This window comes from Lissotriton vulgaris, chromosome 10 (assembly GCF_964263255.1).
Source record: "Lissotriton vulgaris chromosome 10, aLisVul1.2, whole genome shotgun sequence".
Lineage (NCBI taxonomy): Eukaryota > Metazoa > Chordata > Amphibia > Caudata > Salamandridae > Lissotriton > Lissotriton vulgaris.
Window position 1 is genome coordinate 547,590,198 of NC_141698.1, and position 12,891 is coordinate 547,603,088.

Sequence of the window (12,891 nt, forward strand, 5' to 3'; positions counted from 1 at the left end):
ATATCGGCATCTAGCACCTAAAAAGGGGGTAGGAAGTAAGGGGGACAGCTGCAACAAACCCCACTTTCCTTCACTTCTGCACCTGCTTCTCCACAGGGTAGGCCTTGGTGGAGCGAAATTGCTGTTAAAGGCAGATTGCACCTATTTGTATAATACAGTGAAAGCACTACAGAATTCCCAGTAAACCCCCCTGGCCTATCTATGAATGCCCACTAATAGGATAAGGCCTATCCCAAGTCAGCACCAATCCTTGTAGAGTCCCTTCTGCACCAGGCTGCATGTGCGCAATTGCTTGGCTTTGTACAGTGGTAGTTTTATTAGTTCATCTCATGCACATGTGTTCAAGTGTAAGCAGTACCTCTTAGTCTTGCTGCACCGCAGCAACAGTGTCTTAAAAGGCGTGACTTATAGTAAGCGTGCTTAGTTTGATTACTTTGAATTTACAGGTAGTGAGACTTTGAATTTACAGGTAGTGAGACTTACTCACAATAAAAGTCCAAAAACCAAGTAGCCCTAATCGAAAACTCATGGTGGTCTAAGTGGGCGGAACCAATGTGCCTCAGTATACGGGTGATCTACATATAACAGATAAATATGAGTTGTACTTTGAGATCTAAAAGGAGTAGAAAACCTGTAAAACTGGGTCTTTTGAGATCATTATAGCAACGAGCATGGCAAAACTTTGAGGGTAGTGATAATGAGGCGGATCAACAAATAAAACAACAGTAAATAATGCCACAAACCCTAGATTAGAGCCAACAATTCTGTTGATAGGTGGTAAACCTTCGGGAAATATATAGTTGAGTCAGGAATTTTTCAAACAAAGGTCTTGAGCAGTGTCCTGAAAGCAAGGAGAGGTATGGGTCATTGAGTTTACCCATTTTCATGCTGCTTTCTCTAGCCAGTACAAAACGAACAATGCAAATAAAGAAAATGCCCATGTTTTAAGTCTCGCCTACTCAGTGCGCAAGCGCCGCTTTGGAGTGACCTCTTGAAATTACTCCAGGCTTTTGTTCAAACTTGTGCATGTTTTGCACTGTTTGCTATTGGTGCTCGTGCATATTTGGTGTTTCTCTTGCGGGAGCGAGCTGCGGCACCATCTATTAGCAATTATCGTGCTCGTGCTTTCAAAAAAGACGGTGCCGCTGCTCGCTCCCACAAGGGTAACGCTGTGCGAGTCTTGACCCGTCCTTCGGTCCTCATGGCGGCTCTCTTCATCTCTCGCGCCTTTCATCAGACGCAGCCCTTGTGTCGTCTGCAGGCTACAGGTCGAATGCCAAGAGATAGGGTAACTCAGACACCACATATTCACAGTGTACAAAATGGACTATTGCAGACCCACCATATTAAAAGAGAGCTAATATTGTCACGGCCGAATACTGTACATTTTGGGAGTTCACAGATGACTGCGCTCGAGAACGTGACCATTTCTTGCTTCATCCAGGCTGAAAGCGGTTGCTTTAGGTGCTCAATGTTAAAACTCACCCCCAACCCCCGTCAGCCATCACGTGCTCCACATATTGAGCAATAAGGTCAGTTTCCCGGCTCTCACGTGGGCCCCGTTTCCTGTAACTGAAAGGAGATCATGCTTCACAAACATCCCATGCACATGAAAAAGCCCCACCTGGGCTGCTGCTCCTTGCCCCCATACCTCGAGCCCACATTAAGCCGCTTCTCATGGGGTGATTCCAATGTGTCTACAAGTAAGCACCTGGCTCAGACCTCCAGGGGCCTGGCAGCAGACTCCCACACACACTCAGATCACCAAGCAGAAGAGAAGGCCTTTAGTGTCTCCCACTGCCACTTAACAGCAAACATTGAAAATGTGAGTGTATGTGAGAAACAATTACTATCCCATCATTGAGCAGAGATAAACTACTGCCAGAGAATTACTGTGCAGTACACTGCAAACTTTCCACTTCACCCGGGGAGATAGGAGAACCTAACTCGGGGGGGGGGGGGGGCGGAGCTAGCTCGAGACCAAGATGGACGCTTGAGTCTCGAGCTCCTCCAAAGCCGGCAAATAAATCCTTCAAAATCCTTTGTCCTGACACTGAAGGGGGCTCAAATCAGCAGCGGCTGAGCCGCGGAACGCACACGCACACGTCTGTGCGATCGCGTGGAATGGCGGGCCCGGCGATCGCACCCCTGGGGAGACTACTCGGAGACGCGACTAGGCCAAGAAGCACCGGCCTCAAATTTGCTGCCTCCCCCACGACGTCACCCTGCGTGCGGCTGGGTCCTGCGCCGGAGCCTCGAGGGGGCGGAGACTCGGCGGAGAGGGTGACTCGCCTAGCTGAAAGGCGACGGAGCCTTGGTACAGAATTCTGCGGCACTACCCGTCCCTAAGGCCTTCGCGAGGGGGCAGGAGGAGACTCGGCGAGGTCAGGGATCGGCTCGGTGATCGGAGGGAGAGTGCCTGTCTGCGGGGGAGGCGCGATTAGCACCGGAGGCAAGAGACCGGCGAAAAGGCACGAGAAACACTGACCTGCACTTGGCTCTGTGGCCCCATCTGGGGACAGCGCTGCGGAGATAAAGGGCCTCTCCCTGGGAATGGGAGTGATTTGGGTCTGGCTGACCCCACAAACATGCGGAGGCTGAACACTGAAGCAAGGCTTACGGGCTGAATTGTCACACGGGACAGTGGGGGCCATCGGAGCGACGGTGGGATCTACACTGGGAGACCAGAAAGGCGACGGGGGCATCTGGTGAGGTGGGCAGCGGCAGCCGCGGAGGACGGCGACGGTGCGATAGAGAGCCATTGAGGGGACGACGCATAGCGCAGATTAAACTCAGTGGGACGACTGGTGAGCTGTGCAACTGAGCAGTGGTGAGCACAGGATAGACTACTGGGGCTAAACCTGACACGCTGATAACAGCTCAAACCTGCTTGAAGACCCTGGCGAACGACAGAGCGCGTATGAGCTTAGAACTCAGAAGCGGCGGCAAGATGGGGAACCAGACCGCGTTCAATCTAAATTCCTGTTTGCGCAAAAGAGCGCTAAATCGAAGGACAAAGCAGTGAGGACAATACTAGGCCCCCCTTCCTGGAGGAACAAGATCAGGACATTAAAAGCCTATTACGGTCAATGGAGAAGGGTCTACAGGAAGGCATATCGTTGCTGGGAGCCAAGATTGATGCAATGACGTACAGGCTGGACAGAATGGGAGAACGACTCGACAAACATGCGGAACGCCTGGACATGTCGGAAAGAAGGATTACTGAAGTTGAGGAGGCGCAAACCACCATCGACGCTAGTCATAAACAACTGGGAAAGGTGATGCAGCTACTCCAAGATAAGACCGAAGATTTGGAGGCGCGTTCTCGACGCTGCAACGTGCGCGTAGTAGGACTCCCTGAAACGACCCAAACTGGCAAAATGGAGACCTTCATAGAGAGACTACTAACGACCCTGGCTGAGGTGTTATCCAACATGTTTATAATAGAGAGAGCGCACCGCTCGCTGGCGCCGCAGCCGAAGCCGGGAGCCCCGCCGAGACCGATAATTGCAAAGTTCCTAAACTATAGGGACAGGGATGCGGCGCTAAGAGCAGCTCGAGAAAAGCAGTCGCTAACGTATGAGGGTTCAATTATCTCGCTGTATCCAGACTTCACTGCCAAGGTCCAAGAGGCGAGAAAGCACTTTCTACCTATGAAGAAGCAACTGCGGGACTTAGGCCTGGAATATGCGATGCTATACCCGGCAAAACTTAAAATCAACAGATACGGGCAGTCACACGTCTTCACGGACCCGAGAGTACTACAAAAAGATTTAAAGGACTGGACGAAGGGGCGGAGGAAGAGCCCGGATCTTACTACAGCGGATGGTGCCTGCGGAGGCGACATGGAGGACCAAGACTGAGAGACCGGTACCACGGACACGGTCCCGAAGGCCACCGAGGGCGGAGACTGGAACACCCCCTACGCGGAGACGCCGAAGGGATAGGTGCCGCAACAGTTGGAGGACACCCTCCGGTGCGGGAAGGACAGGCAGCAGCCGGCTGGAGGTACGGGACGAGTGTCAAGTGCTAAGATTGAATTGTGTTATTTGCAACTGGACTTGAGCTACCTCCACCCACATGTGATATCACTGAAGGGGTAAGAGTTATAAGGGAGGGGGGTAGTGGGTTGGGTGGGAAGGGGAACTGGAAGTATCGCGACCTAGTTGGGGGTGGTCTGCTGTGGGAGGGGACGGGTGTTGGACTAGGGAATGGGGGCGGGGGGTGTTTTGTTGGTTATGTTTTTCGATGCCGGAAGTACTAGACTCACAGTTCACTACACAACCAATGACGATGGTGGTCCAATACGATCTAAGAAATTAGCTCATACGAATGGCCCCTGATGACATGGAACAAGACACACGAAAGGAGGCACTCTGGGCAATGACGTGGAACGTTCGTGGGCTGAATGACATTAGGAAACTAAGAAAAGTTTTGAATTACTTAGAGACACCACATAGATTTAGCGCTGCTGCAAGAGACGCATCTGCCTGATAGCAGTCCTAGGTTGCAAGCAAGGGGGCTGAAAGGTCAGCATAATGTAGCGGGCTTCACAACACACGCTCGGGGCGTACTCACCTGGGTGAACCCGAAATCTGAATGCTCCCTGAGAATGCTAAGCGCTGATCCGGAAGGCAGGTACGTCATATCTCATTGCACGGGCAAGGAGATGGATATCCTAGTAGTTAACGTATATGGCCCTAACTTCGACTGCCCTGACTTTTATCGACGTTTTGCAGCAGTGGTGCGGGACTACACAGACCTACCAGTAGTATGGGGAGGAGACTACCCAGAGTTGGATAGATTGAGAGGCCCAGACAGACGACAGGCGCCAGCGGCCAGGGAATTAGATGGGTTATTACTTAGCGAGGACCTCATTGATGTGTGGCGCAGCTTGTACCCGGGAAGAGGGGGTTTTACACACTATTCTGCCTTTCATAATATCCACACTCGTATAGATTATTGGTTAACTTCCTCCCGACTTTCCCCACTAGTGCGCAGCTGCCAGGTGCTCCCTAGAACTCTTTCCGACCATTCCCCGGTTCTGCTGACACTCACGGCCCGCAGAGGATGATTCCCCCCATTCACGTGGAGATTCCCGCCTTACTCCCTACAAGACACACAATTCAGAGAGGAAATACACAAAGCGATAGAGACTTTTTTTGACATCAACATTGGGTCAGTGGATAGTTTCACTACGGTTTGGGAAGCATTTAAGGTTTACATTAGGGGAGAGGTTATGATTAAACACTCGGGGGTACTCCGATCTATTAGACAACGACTAATTTCTCTGGAGAGGCAGTTGGCGGACTGTGAGACACGACTGCTAGGTAGTGACTCTGAGGACATACGGTATGAGCTTAGGAAATTAGTGGCTGAATACCAGGAAGAAGCGGATGCTGAACTGAAACACCTGGGGAAATACGCGACAGCTAGAATATATGGGGAGAGGGACAGGCCGGGCTCGGTACTGGCCAATATGATCAAGCAGCAGCGGCGTAGAATAACTGTGACGGCCATAAAGACGAGGGAGGGTGACCTACTCACGGATGAGGAAGAGATAGCGGACCGGTTCAGGACTTATTACGCAGAGCTATATGAGGCGAGGGGGTCGATTAATAAGTAAGAGATCCAGGACTATCTGGAACACATCAAACTACCGTTCTTATCAGACGTCCATAGAGAATTTTTAATGCTTCAAATAGAACATGATGAGATTAGAGAAGCCCTCAGTGGAATGAGAGCAGGGAGCGCCCCGGGGACGGATGGCCTCACGGTGAGGTTTTACTCAGCTTTCCTTGACTTGCTGCTGTCACACCTCTCTGCATTGTTTGCGGACATGAGGGAGGCCGGTGTGATGCCTGCTTCAATGAGAGAGGCACTAATTGTGGCCATCCCGAAGCCGGGGAAACCTTCGGAAGAATGTAGCTCCTATAGGCCGCTGTCGCTTTTGAACGTTAACACCAAAATATACACGAAAGTCCTTGCAACCAGATTGGCCCTACTTACCCCGGAGTTAGTTGCACTGGAACAGGCGGGTTTCGTAGCGGGTCGGAACATTACATACAATTTAAGAACTGTGTTTGGAGCTCTCCAACACATATCCCAGGACCGGAAGGCGATAGCTGTGTTTTTAGACATAGAGAAAGCCTTTGATTCAGTAGAGTGGCCTTTTATGAGAGTGGTGCTGGCGAGGCTGGGACTAGGCCAGGGGTTTTTGCAGATGATGGCGGTCTTGTACTCTGACTTGACGGCTCGTGTGCGTCTTGGGAACCGTGTTACGGACCTGATCTCTATACGGAGACGCACTCGACAAGGGTGCCCCTTGACACCCACACTATACGCACTGGTGGCGGAACCGCTGGCCTGTGCGATGCGGGAGTACCACAGTCACAGAGGGTTAAACTTCCCCGGTTACCGCTTGATCATTTCAACCTACGCGGACGACACACCGCTGTATGTCCGAGAGCCGGAGCAGAACTTGTCGCCACTCCTACGGGAGGTGGTGAAGTTTGGGGCTCTATCAGGGCTAACGGTCAATTGGAATAAATCCATTGCATTCCCCCTGACCCCGGCAACGGAGCAATTTGAGATGGAGTATCCATTAAGGTGGACCACGGACTCTGTGCGATACCTGGGGATACAATTGCACACAGACCCGGATGTAGTCATGAGAGAAAACTATGGGACTGCCATGGCAAGACTGGAAGACAATGTCGATGTCTGGACGGCCCTACCGCTATCGCTGATAGGTAGAATTTCGATCATGAAAATGATTGTTTTGCCAAGGCTACTGTATCTTTTTACTAACATATCGATGGTACTACCAAAATGCTTCTTTGGTCGCCTCAAGTCCCTGATGATAAAACTGGCATGGGCGGGAAAGCAGGCCAGGGTGCAGTGGAATGTCATGGTGTTCCCATACCACCTAGGTGGTTTGGGGGCTCCTGACTTTGAGCTATACTTCAGAGTGGCGCAGGTTGCAGTTGTACATAGTTGGATACATAACAGGGAGAATGCGTCGTATGTCCAACTTGAGAGACTCTATGCGGCACCTAGGCCATTGCCGGCTGTCTTATTTGACCCAGTAGACAGGCGCACGGGATTGCTGGATTCGCTGAACTCGCCCAGACACGCATGGCAGGCATTACTGCAGTGCCACTCTGGGGCGCTGCTGTACTCCCCATCGATGCCCATTGAGTGGATGGCTTGGCTTTCGCCGTGCTTGGAAAAGGGTGTGGTCACAGTTCTGAACGAATTGGGCATAACAACGGCTGGCGACTTGTTTGAGGGAATGCGCTTAAAACGCTTGCTGCAGTGCTTCCACCAGACATGGAGTCGACTGGGCTACAGCGCTTCCAGTTTCATAGAGTCAGGGGGGCCTGGCGGGAGCAATTGGGTGAAGACTTAACAGAACCAGCTGAATTGTCGGAACTCACGCACGTTATTAAGACAGATTCCCCCCGGAAAATGGTTTCCACTCTGTATAGGATGACTATTACAGGCAGAGCTACAGGGTATAGTAAGGCACGGCTTGAGGGGCAGCGGGACTTGGGGATTGCGGTTGACGATGACATGTGGAGATGCTGTTGCAATAACACGAGGCGGATTTCCTTAAATGGAAAACCTAGATTAATACACTTTAAATTTATCAATAGAGTTTATCACACGCCGGAGAGACTGTGCAGATTTGGTCTGCGAGACAACGCGACTTGTGACAGATGCGGGGCTGGCAATGCGGGGTTCATGCATTTATCTTGGGAGTGTCACGGGGTGCAGCAATATTGGGACAAAGTGTTTCATACTATAGGTAAGATAATAGATGCTGAGATCGCCCCGTCCCCCGCACTGGCTCTGCTGGGTCTATTCGAAGGGACTGCCTAAGGCCCAGAGACGTTTGGTGGATATGGGACTGCTGTTGGCTAAGCGCAGACTGGCTGGAGGCTGGATGAGGGGCCCGCTCCCTACGATAAAGCAATGGGACAGGGACTTGACCTACTGTTGCACTCAGACAGAGAATTACAGTGACCTATTACCACTGAAGAGTAGGCCCAAGAACTTCTGGGGGCTATACGTGGAATATAAAAAACGCTTAGCCGCAACGGCAGAGGATGCAGAGAGGAGGGAGGGGACCTGGTCACTGGGTCGCAAGATGATGTGATGGATGCCACATTGGAGAGATGACTTATGAAAGTTTTTAGAGGTACATGTCAGATGGGGTCTCTGTCATGCCTGAGGCCACCCACAAACACGAAAAAAGACGTGAGCCAGTGTGATATATAGGGACACGCCTTATGATAATGGAGTGTGCTGTAGAGTTGGAGGCATCGTTTGTAGTTGGGTTGTAGGTTTGTTATACCATAAAATAAAAAAGGAAAAAGTAAAGGTATTGTTTTGTTTGTTGCATGCATTATAGTCAGGTGAGAGCTACGACGACTTGCAATTGGCGCCGCCCGACCTCCGGGATGTGGGCTGAACGGCTGTGTTTGACCAGTTTATATTTAACGAGTTGTGTTGCCCTGGGAGAGACACTACTCTCACTGATTGTGTGTAATGTACCTGACATGGTTAAAAATAAATTAATTAATACTACAAAAAAACACAAAAAAAAATAGGGGAACCTAACTCGGAAACTGTTTCCTTGGAACATCTAGATTAAGGTTTGCAGAAGATGATGGAATCCTTTACCCAGAAACAGGTAACGGTGCGCAGAAAGTTTATTGACCAATAGTCACATTACAGCGTTATATTACAGTTATGTAGTGCTTCGCACCCCTTACGAAGCGCATTTGTAAATGGATTACACTCCACTGCAGGGGCTTGCGCCCAGATGAGGTACTAGTGTTTTGATCATCTGACCGAGGACCAAAGTTTGGCTCCTAGTTTGCTTTTATTGTCAAGCCTTGGTGTGTGACCAAGCTCAAAGTTTTGCGAGTCTTATAAGGTGCTAGGGCATCGGTGGAAAGTGTCCGACTGCGTGGCTGGCCCATGTGGGAAGTGTTTTAATCTGTCAAAAGAAGACATGGGTTTCCTGATTACAAAAAAACACAAATTGCCTCCGACTAAACTATGTAAATACAGTTGGGTGTCTCAGATGAGGAGCGCGTTCATTCTTACTGGAAACAGTATAGAGCACAAGCTTGCATTTAAAAACCAAAACAACAGTCACACGGTCAGCCCAATAAGTTCTTGGTGGTACCAACAAATTCATCAAGCACACTCCTAAGCATGTCACCAGGCTTCAGCAAATGCTTTATAATTAGTGCGGAATCCTATTTCTGCACTTATTATAAAGATTCTCTGAGATAAGACTTGCCTTTAAAAATGTTGCCGCCGTTCATTGTTTTCTTATTTTTTAAACACATGTCCCTAGTCTGCAGACTTGTTATAACAACTCCTCACCTCTGGCTAAACACTTATAAGGTCCCAAAGGCGAGCCCTATTGGCTATGCCAATGCTTGTTGATTTAATCTTACTGTGCCCATCATATCAATTATTTAGCTTTTAGGCATATCTTAGCCTAATATCTTATTTAAATGGCTTTTGGTAATGAAAAGACAGTATGGAAAAAACATGGAAATCCAAAACCAATGTATATATTTGCCTGCTGATGTAATCGTACTTTCATGTATATTTTCTCAGGTCCTCTGTGTACATGACTGCTAGACCAGTATATGTAGGTTTAATTTGCATTAACGAACACCACCATCTAGCTCATTGGCCTTTGAAATCATAGGCCAGCGTGTTTTTTTTTTTAGACTTTCGACTAACACACAAATCACTGTTCTTCCAAATTTGTTAACCCCAGGAAGCTTACATAATGAGGGATTTTTGTAAATATGGAGCGCTATACTTGCTTTGGATGGGGAGAAAAAAAGGTTATTTTCCTGTAGCAGTGGTGCTTAGGCATGGGAATGTACTGTAGTCAAATGCAGCTCTTAGGCCCTGCCTCTCCACATTAAGAATTTAAGAAGGATATCTGAGCTGGGGGAGAAAGTGAGTGGAACCCTTTAACTATTTAATGAAATCAATAAGCCTGGTATCAAAATTCACTGTACAGATGTTTGTTGGTTCTCTACTCAAAATTGCATACTCTATTGTGCCCCTCTTTGGAATGCAGGAACTGGAAAGCTTGTTTTAAGTAATTGCTTTTATAAGACATGTCTCGTTAGTTGCTTGTATACTGCTTATGCAGCTTTTGGTCACTTCCAAGTGCTACAGAGAAAGTGGCGAGATGGGAAGAAAGGGGATTGATATGTAACATGGTTCCTGTGCAGGTGAAATATCAGATAAAAAATGATGTAGATTGTTTTTTGTTTAAAGTAAAATATAATTTGTGTATTTTTCAATTAAATGGTTATACATATGTTAACTACTCCACCCACATCAAACCAATCTTTCAAAAAGTAAATGCTTTCACATTTCCAAATTAGAATAGTCTTACTTCATCCAAAAGTAGACATGAAAAAAGATTAGTTTACAAAATTTGAATACACACAAGTGTGAAGATGACTTCATAACAAATACTTCTGTGCCTTCTCATTAGCTCTGGAGTCTTTGAAGTAGCTGAAGCTGCAGGCGTGAGAACGGGGACCAAAATCATCATCCACCTGAAGGAGGACTGCCGCGAGTTTGCCACCGAGGATCGAGTGAAAGGTGAGCTGTAACTGATTATGACAAGAGCCTTATCATAATCTAGAGGTAGAGCTCCCTCACTCTTGAGTAACCTGCCTATTAGTCTTAAAATGATCTCCAATCACTAGCGGATTAGGAATTCTCTTAAAACGTGTCTTTTCTTTAAAGCCGGGCCTCTACTGCTGCTTTTCTCTTTGCTTGTAACCGCACCAAGAGCGCATTTGTGTTTATGTACTTGACCTAATCCTGATTTTAAATGTGGGAATCGATGTGCAGAAAATTCCTAGAAAGTGTCGGTTGGGAAGGTGGTGACCTGCAGAGTGAAATATGCTCTCTTTCAACAACACTTTTTGGGACTTCTGCACAGAAGGAAAGCGCTGCTTTTTGACATGGTCACCCCTGCTTTTTTGCCCGGTAATTGATGCAATTTCGACAGAAGTGCACTGGGTTCCTACTATCCAGGTCCCCAGTGTCAAATCTCCTTCCCTAAAGCTGTAAATCTTTCCCCCAATTGGCAATACCTTTAGCACCCCATGTAAGTCCCTGCTAGTAAAGGTGCTCCTGATATCCAGGGTAAGGAGACTTAGGAGGGCCCGCAAGGGCTGCACAATGTATTGTGCCATCCAAAGGGACCCCTCTGCACACCTATACAAACGGTCTTTGCTGGCTGTGTGACATGGTGCAGAGAAAAGGGAAGACACAACATGGCACACCCCTTTGTGCCATTCCTGCAGACACTGCATGCAGTATAGGTATGTCGCCCCTACAGCAGGCCTTCCAGCCCTAAGGGAGGGTGCACTTTAGTACACGTGTGGACATATGTGTATGAGGGGATATGCCCCTGTGATTTCCAAGTTATTGGTTTGATCTTACAAGTGAACAGAGAAGCCATTTTAAATACATGTGCTGGACAATGGTAATTACGAGTTCCTAAGCTACATGATGGTTTCACTGAAAGTAGAGATGTTTGGTGTCCAACATCTCATATTAATAAGCCCATACGGATTCCAGTGATGGTTTTATTAATACATGCAACCAGAAGGCACCTTAGAGGTGCCCCTGAAAACTCCTGACTACCAGTGTACTGCCTGACTTGTATAGACCTGCCTGCCACCACAGACTGGTTTTTGACCCCCAGCAGGTAAGAGCCCATGCTCTCTGAAGGCAGAAACAATGCCTGCTCCGGCCAGAGGCTCCTCCAAGCAGGATGGCTAAGTAATCCGCATATCAAGGCTGGATGCTTCAAAGGCCTCTGCTGCCTTTGGTATGTGACCCAGGCTTTCCCCAAAACAGGGGAAAGGCCACCCTCTGCCCCGGGCAACTTGACATCAGGATGGTTGGGAAAATCCGCTAGTCAGGAGTGGTTTTCCCCCATCAGGCTAGTTCCTCCCATAAGATGAACTATCAGATGTGAACACAAAAACTAGAACTCCACCATCTTGGTTTTTGGTGGAATTAGGCTCACCTGGTCAGGGTTATGCCCACTTCCCACAGGAAGTGGTCATATGGGAGTGTAGTCGTCCTGAAGGAAAGTAGCCTATTAGCTACTACCTGTCGCTCCCCTTAACGCTCCTAAATTGAGTATTAAGGAGTCCCCCCTGATGCCAGGAACTCCGATTGGACAAAACTAGAAGAGGACAAAGAGCCGCGAAACAACAAGAACTAAACTGTGCTGTGGACTTTTGGCGCCAAACCCTGCCAGCCTGCACCAGTCTCGACAATTATGACTGAGTTACTCGTCGTGCAGCTAAGCAACTACCAAGAATCCCGGTAGACTGCCAACCCTTCACAAATTGACAGCATTCTCCCTTGGAGTAGAGGAGCTACTCCCCTGCAGTCCACAGGCACTGAAAAAGCAGAGTCCAGTTTACTGAGTTGCCTCTCCCCGGCCAGCTCAACACAGAGTCTCCTAGGAAGTGGTACCCTTGCGCCTGAAGGTCAGATCCGTCCGCCCACCGAGTGAGAGGACACAAGGGTCAACCGGAGCCGCACAGCACCAATACCTGGGGTACCAGACCAGTGGCGGTTTCTCGTCTAGGGCGTCGGGGCTCCGCCCCCTTTACTTTCGCCCCCATCACTATCTCCAAATTAATTTAAAACCAAACTCATTGTTAATTTATTTTTGGGCTTTCCACGCTGCATTCATTTACAAAAAGCGTTCATTTTTTTTTCTTTCTGGAGCCAGGAGCCGGGACTGCTGCACACTTCTAATTTTCAACTCACCGTTAATCATACTGAATGACACTTCATGCCTGG

The 12,891-nt window shown here is 48.6% G+C and overlaps 1 protein-coding gene across 1 annotated transcript in view; it reads left to right on the top strand.

The window, feature by feature from the left end:
* Positions 1–12,891, top strand: part of TRAP1 (TNF receptor associated protein 1) — a 283,860-nt gene that overhangs the window by 134,729 nt on the left and 136,240 nt on the right. Inside the window, exon 7 of the mRNA XM_086941396.1 lies at positions 10,547–10,656. Within this exon, the coding sequence (XP_086797522.1) occupies positions 10,547–10,656 (110 nt within the window). The remainder of the gene's footprint in view (positions 1–10,546; positions 10,657–12,891) is intronic.